General features: G+C 46.7%; 2 protein-coding genes across 3 annotated transcripts in view; one reads left to right on the forward strand and one right to left on the reverse strand.

Annotated features, from left to right (window-relative positions):
- ythdf3 (YTH N6-methyladenosine RNA binding protein F3) overlaps window positions 1–6139 on the reverse strand; it is a 17102-nt gene extending 10963 nt beyond the window's left edge. For both annotated transcript variants that reach the window (XM_060862312.1, XM_060862313.1), the window contains exons 1-4: window positions 5711–6139; window positions 3922–3946; window positions 3607–3686; window positions 1779–3425 (exon numbers count right to left, since the gene is read on the reverse strand). In XM_060862312.1, coding sequence (XP_060718295.1) covers window positions 1779–3425; window positions 3607–3686; window positions 3922–3946; window positions 5711–5734 — 1776 coding nt within the window. In that variant the 5' untranslated portion in view covers window positions 5735–6139. The remainder of the gene's footprint in view (window positions 1–1778; window positions 3426–3606; window positions 3687–3921; window positions 3947–5710) is intronic.
- A 325-nt stretch (window positions 6140–6464) lies between these two features.
- pdha1b (pyruvate dehydrogenase E1 subunit alpha 1b) overlaps window positions 6465–7500 on the forward strand; it is a 7476-nt gene continuing 6440 nt past the window's right edge. The window contains exons 1-2 of the mRNA XM_060862314.1: window positions 6465–6619; window positions 7206–7274. Of these exons, the coding sequence (XP_060718297.1) occupies window positions 6572–6619; window positions 7206–7274 (117 nt within the window). The 5' untranslated portion in view covers window positions 6465–6571. The remainder of the gene's footprint in view (window positions 6620–7205; window positions 7275–7500) is intronic.

Consider the following 7500-nt stretch of genomic DNA (forward strand, 5'->3'; position numbering starts at 1 on the left):
CACCGAGACGTCGGATCAGAGAAAACACATGAAGTGACCAGGATGAAGTGACCAGTGTAAAAACACATGAAGTGACCAGGATGAAGTGACCAGTGTAAAAACACATGAAGTGACCAGGATGAAGTGACCAGTGTAAAAACACATGAAGTGACCAGGATGAAGTGACCAGTGTAAAAACACATGAAGTGACCAGGATGAAGTGACCAGTGTAAAAACACATGAAGTGACCAGGATGAAGTGACCAGTGTAAAAACACATGAAGTGACCAGGTGTAAAAAGGCCCTTAGTCATCAGTGACTGGACCTCAGTCTGGAGCTAATCTGGTTAAACCTCCACCCAACCTCCACCCACTGTGTTGAAGTGATGAAGAGTGAAGAAGACGACGAAACATTACAAAAAAATAAAATAAAGACCAAGACACTACACGGCACATCCCAACCGTTAGCAAAGCGCGACGAGAGCTGAGCTTAGCGCTGAATAACGAATCGACACGATTAACCAGCTAAACATCAAAATACACAGAACGCTGCGGAGTTTCTGGACCCTGATTGGTCAGAAGGTGTGGATTCATTTACTACAACTGCAGTTCTGATACACAACGTATAAATCGTACAAAAACGTGTCAGTCCTCTCTCTCGTCCTCTCTCTCGTCCTCTCTCTCGTCCTCTCTCTCGTCCTCTCTCTCGTCCTCTCTCTCGTCCTCTCTCTCGTCCTCTCTCTCGTCCTCTCTCTCGTCCTCTCTCTCGTCCTCTCTCTCGTCCTCTCAACATGTTTGTGTTACAGTAAACCCTTTCAGAACATCATATCGTTTTAAATTCGGTTAATCAACGCGCCGGCGTCCGGACGTCTCTCTCTCTCTCTCTTTCTCTCGGCACACTCGCTCTTCGTATTCCTCCTCTTTTGTTATCGCATCTTCTCGACGTTTATCGTCTGCTTTTTTGTCTGAAGCTTTCACTAAATATCATTCTGTAAATTCGTTTGCAGGCTCAGACAAAATCTTTGCTTTGTTTCGGGGACTTCGGAAACATCGCGGCCGGATCAGAACACGGAGGCTGGCGAGGTTAGGAACAGTAACTCGGCTTCATCACACCATCCTGTCCTTGATCACTTTCACACCGGTTACCGCTGTAGACGTTTAAGTTTCCTGGCAACCAAAACATGATCGTCCGGCGTGGTTAATTTTTTTTGTTTGTTTATACCTCCATCGACACTAAATCAGGTTTCTTGTAGTTTTTTTAATCAGTGCACGAACCCTGGTTTGGGGATTTGGGAATCTGCCTCCCCTCTGCCTCTGAAATGGATGTGCTTTAATTACCATCCACACAATTTTAATCAACTCTGCAAGGAAATCAGACAAAACCCAATTCTCTAAAGTGCTGACCTCGCAAGCACAAAGACCGGAAACACTCGCGTAACCTTCGCTACCGATTTACTATCATCATTTTGTCATTAAGCTCCGATGCCAAGGTGATTAAAAGGTGATTAAAAGTGTAACGCGATCTGTGATTTAAACACCAAGTCTGATTTAACCCTGAACCTGAAACACAGTGAACCTGAAACGCAGCGGAGGTCGAGGTAACGATTTTGGGTCGTTAATAATTTGTGCTGCTGATTTAATGCTCGTTCTATCACTTAAAGGGACGTCTGCCCACCTTCTCGTCTCCGACTCGTTGGTTTTCTCTTGAATCATTTTGTAACCTTTCACAAATACAAAGTGTCCTGATTTTCTTTTTTTTCTAATCAGAGCACGGGGGTATTTAACAGTCAGACACACTTACCCTGCGTATGGCTTCTTCTTCCTCCTGCCGTTTTTCGTAATGTGCAAAATCGTCAAAGATCGAGGTGGTATGCTTGAAAGTGGCGATAATTTTAAGCACTTGCTTGGCTTTTTCCAGAGGCACCTCCTGAGTGTCCCTGGAGTTGGTGACCGGCTTGTTGTCATTGTTCTCCAGGCGGATGTGCCGCAGCTGGTTGTTGGGGACGTCCTTGACGAAGATCCACTTGACCTCGAACTTGCCCTTCCACTTGTCCTGAGACCAGACGCCAGCGTACGCGTTGTAGTCCACGGGTGACTTCATCTCGGCCACGCCGCAGAAGTGACCACTGCCGTTGACGCTGAACAGAAGGTAAAGTGGGCCCTTGGTGGCCAACGAGCGGTACGCCGTGTCCAGACGCTTGTTGCCGTGCTCCGTGCTGCACCAGATGGAGTATTTGATGGAACGGTGGATGTCGTCCTCGGAGTAGCTCTTAATGATGAACACACGACCGTTCTTCATGTTCCAGTCAAAGTCTTTGGGGTTGTAGCTGTTAAGCGCTTTGAGCTTCTCCAGCACCGGGTGGAGCTCACCAGGGGCAGACAAGGAGGCGCACAGAGGCACGCCGGGGCCCAGAGTGAAGTTCTCCTGCCCCCCACTCTGGTTAAACGTGGCCACCCTGTTCCTCGGTGCCACCCAGCGGTTCTGGGGTGGCGCGTTCTGCTGATGGAGAGGATGCTGAGGCTGAGGAGGGGCATGTTGGGATGGATGGTGATGGAGATGATGCGGTGGACCTGGTTGAAGCTGTGGAGGAGGTTGAGGGGACTGAAGCTGGAGCTGCTGGGGTTGGGGTTGATGAGGCAATAAGGGCTGCGGCTGGGCTAAAATCTGTGGCTGCACCAAAGGCTGAGGGGGCAACATCTGCTGAGCCAGCTGTGGTTTCGTGATGGAAACTTTGTCGTCCCAGGTTCCAATGTTCATGTTATGCTTTATAGGCGGTGGAGGAATGGTGACACCACTTCCTATACCTGGATTGGTCTTAGGCTTGATTTTGGGTTGAGGTTTAGCTGGTTTCTTAGCAATGGCTGCCCAAGATGTAGGCTTTGGAACTGAGGAGCTCACAGGAGGCACGCTGTTGGCTGCCATGCTGCTCATGCCAGCTGTTCCTCCAAGAGGAGAGCCGACAGTTTTGGTGACGGATGCCATGTCGGATCCGAGCTTGAGCCCGGCCATGCCTTGGTCAATGCTGCTCAGCGGAGGAACCTTGCTGAGCTGCGTGTCACTGCCAAAACCGGCCTGTCCGTCCGCTATAGCCCTGCCCAGTGAGCTGGGGGCATAGCCGTAGCTGTTGCTGTACGCCGAACTCTGGGTCGATTGTCCCTGCGAGCCGCTGGTGCCCCAGGTGGAAAAGTCTGCGTTGCCGGGAAAGAAGTTAAATCCATGTTGACTAAGAAATGGAGGCGTGTTGCCAAGAGCACCAGGCTGGCTAAAGACTCCATCAGGGATGAAATGATGCTCGCCATTGCTCATCTGTCCATACGTAGTCAAGTAGGGCATAGGGGGGTCTCCTGCAGTGGACCACGCAGCTTCACCCAGAGAGTAGGGAAATCCAATCGATGGGGCATAGTAGCTGGGCATGTAGGGGTCAGACATTGGTGGGTAGCTGTTACTCTGCGAGTCAAAAAAAAGGAGAGTCATAAAAAAAAAAAATCCATCAAAAGAGGAAATACATAGTGTTTATTCTGGACCTGAACATCAGGCATCGAGTCTCTTTAAAACACAACATTTTCCTAAATCAACGATTCTACAAACTGCAGAATTTTTAGGACCATGATTCGAAGTGTCAGCTCACCTGATTTGTCTGGCTGCTTAAGTAATTCTCAAAGTCGTCATCGTTGACAGAATCCTTCTGATGCATTGAACCGTTTTGCACTGCGGGAAAAGGCAAAGTCTGAGGTTTTAAACAGCTTTATCTGTTTATATCAGTCGACTGTCTGACGGCAAAAAGCCTCGGAGTAAAGCTTTACTCTTTAATCCAAAAAAATGAGAAATGAACACAACTCTGTAACAACATTAAACTCTCTAACCTTCAGGATCACATGGGTACAAATAATCAATGTAAAATGCTCTACCATAAAGAGAGTGATGTAAAATAAAAGAGTCTTACCTTTATTTCCTTGGCCTTTGGGTCTCTGTTAAAGAGATGTGAAGAAAGAAAGAAAGACGTTAATAAAGAGAAGAAGTGAAAGTGAGTTTTCATGTTTACTGCTGCAAACACCAGAGTTTCCCACCAGAGGCCTGGTGTCACCTCTCAGCTCTAAGTCTGAAAATCCTTTTAACAACAAGACGGTGTTTCTTCTGCTGCGTTACAAAAGTTTTGGCGCCGACAAATGTCATTTAAAAACAAGTGTTGTTAATCAATATTTCTCCATCAGAGTGTGTGTGAGTGAGAGAGAGAGGGAGGGAGGGGGAGGGAGAGAGAGAGGAAGGGAGGGGGAGGGAGAGAGAGAGGAAGGGAGGGAGAGAGAGAGAGAGAGGGAGGGAGAGAGGGGGGGAGGGGGAGGGGGGGAGGAGGGGAGGGAGAGGGAGGGGGAGGGAGGGGGAGGGAGAGAGGGAGGGGAGGGGAGAGAGGGAGAGAGGGGGGGAGGGAGGGAGAGAGGAAGGGAGGGAGCGAGAGAGAGAGAGAGAGAGAGTAAGGGAGGGGGAGGGAGAGAGAGACACACACAGAGAGAGAGAGAGAGAGAGAGAGAGAGAGAGAGAGAGAGAGAGAGAGAGAGAGAGAGAGAGAGGGAGAGGGAGAGAGTGAGTGAGGGGGAGGGAGAGAGAGAGAGAGACACAGAGAGAGAGAGAGAGAGAGAGAGAAAGAGAGTGAGGGAGGGAGAGAGAGAGAGTGAGAGGGAGAGAGAGAGAGTGAGAGGGAGAGAGAGAGACACAGAGAGAGAGAGAGACACAGAGAGAGAGAGAGGGAGAGAGAGAGAGAGTGAGGGAGAGAGAGAGAGTGAGGGAGGGGGACAGAGAGAGACAGAGAGCACTCAGCTTTTGGTTAAGTCAGCTAGTGTGCTAGCAACCAGTATCATGGTTAAACGGTACATAGCCTTAAAGCTATCTGTACCTCATCTGTGCCTCATCGTACCCCATGTGTACCTCATGTGTTCCTCATCTGCACCTCATGTGTACCTCATCTGCGCCTCATGTGTGCCTCAACTGCGCCTCATGTGTGCCTCATCTGCGCCTCATGTGTGCCTCACCTGCACCTCATGTGTACCTCACCTGCATCTCATGTGTGCCTCACCTGCACCTCATGCGTTCCTCATCTGTACCATCTGCACCTCATGCGTTCCTCATCTGTACCTCATGCTTACCTCATGTGTTCCTCATGCTTACCTCATGTGTTCCTCATGCTTACCTCATGTGTTCCTCATGCTTACCTCATGTGTTCCTCATGCTTACCTCATGTGTACTTCATCTGTACCTCATGTGTTCCTCATCTGTACCTCATGTGTTCCTCATCTGTACCTCATGTGTTCCTCATCTGTACCTCATCTGTACCTCATGTGTTCCTCATGTGTTCCTCATCTGTACCTCATGTGTTCCTCATCTGTACCTCATGTGTTCCTCATGTGTTCCTCGTCTGTACCTCATGCTTACCTCATCTGTTCCTTATCTGTACCTCATCTGTACCTCATGTGTTCCTCGTCTGTACCTCATGTGTTCCTCATCTGTACCTCATCTGTACCTCATGTGTTCCTCATCTGTACCTCATGTGTTCCTCATCTGTACCTCATGTGTTCCTCATCTGTACCTCATGTGTTCCTCATCTGTACCTCATGTGTTCCTCATCTGTACCTCATCTGTTCCTTATCTGTACCTCATCTGTACCTCATGTGTTCCTCGTCTGTACCTCATGTGTTCCTCATCTGTACCTCATGTGTACCTCATGTGTTCCTCATATTTACCTGGTCAACAGTTGTGGCAGACATCCTCCTCCACGAGCACTTAGCTGCGTGCTGATGTTATTATCACTTCACGCTTCTGGCTTTTGACGCTGATTATTATTATTATTATTATTATTATTATTATTATTATTATTATTAAATCTTCTTCCTTCCTTTCGGTTTCAGCCAATCAGACTTCACGCACGCGCGGGGCTTTAAACACACTTAGCTTAGCCTGAGCGCTAAGGTCACGTGCGGTCGTCGTTGACTCGTCAGATGTTTCCTCGGCGGTGAAACGGAGCCTCAGTTTTACCGAAACATTCACACCGGACGCCGTAAACACCTCAATAAACGGTTAGAAGATTCCCTCCGCTGCTCCGTGCCACAATGGCGGATGGGTTACTGCTCTCACTTCCGGCTCGACGCTGACCTTCCGCCAGTGACGTCAGCGCACGCGCTTAACGCCTGAGTTTAAACTCGTCAGTGACAGAGATGAAATTTTTTTTGAACCGGTTTCAAGAATCGATTCGATTCGATACGATTCGATTTGTGGCATTAAACTGAATCTGATTCTGATTCTGAAAATGTAATACAGACTCGAAGTAAATATATAGACAAAGACACCATAAATATATACAAAACAAATAAATATATTAATAATCCCAACATAATAATAATTATTTACAATTGTTAGATTAAAACTTTAATATCTTTAGAAATGATCTTTTAGAAAAGGCGTTTTTGTACTTTTGTCCTCAGCCGCTTGGTGGCGATAAGCGACATTTTGGATGAATTTGTCCCACAGAAGAAGAGCAGCACCAGGAAAGGCGGAGAAACACAAGCTAGTCCTTTAGAGTCTGGTGTAAAACACGCAAAAAAAACATGTTGCCTTTTATCTCAGTCGCTCTCAGAGCTTCAGCACCAAATAAAGTGAGTATCCGTGTTGTTTGTGTGCTGTTTACAGATGGTGTTGACGCAGAAACAGAGCTAACAGCTAACTAGCTAACGTTAGCAGGTCAGTTTGCTAGCTGTAGATTCTACTGACCTTGATTTGTTCTCTTGTGCTTCTGTTGGACGTGTAACAGGTTAAATATAGTGTTTACATAGATTATATTTAGTTAAAAGAATAAGTTAAAGTCCCAGAAATGTCTCTGGTTGCAGCTAGTTTTCTGTCCTTACTTAGTTTCAGGGTAATTAGTTAGCTAGTTAGCTCATGTTGTTCACTACACAGTTGTTATTATAAGTGCAGTCATTAATTAAGGAGCAGGTGGAAGGAATAAACACTCACTTGATAGATATTCAGGAATAAAACACACGTGTTTGTTAATGAATGTCACGTTATAGCAGCTATAAACAGTCATTCCTTCCCCTAATAGATGCTATTTTGTTCATTCTCTTTCTGTGTAATTGATATTTAAGGCAAAGTAAGATTTTGGTGACGTTAAGAGAAGAAACGGATGAAAGAGTTTTTTCATTTGAAACATTTGTAAGCAGGATTTTTGCTTCTCTTTTGCAGGTTTCTGCTGTGGTTCTGTCCAGACGCTCCTATGCCAGTTTCACTCCTCAGGCCATCTTTGATATTAAGGTCGGTTTGTGTTTTTTTCCACTGATTGTGTCATTTAAAGTTGGGGTTTCCGTTGTTTGAAAGCCAATGTTGACATTTGAAATCACCAAAACAAACACGCCCCTAACCCAAATGGGTCCCACCCCTGTATTGATAGCTCCGCCCACACATACATTCGCAACCCAGGCAACTAATGGAAAGAAATGTGTCTTTATCATAGCTGAAGGGAAGAACAATACGATTGCAG

This window comes from Tachysurus vachellii, chromosome 25, assembly GCF_030014155.1.
Source record: "Tachysurus vachellii isolate PV-2020 chromosome 25, HZAU_Pvac_v1, whole genome shotgun sequence".
Classification (NCBI taxonomy): domain Eukaryota; kingdom Metazoa; phylum Chordata; class Actinopteri; order Siluriformes; family Bagridae; genus Tachysurus; species Tachysurus vachellii.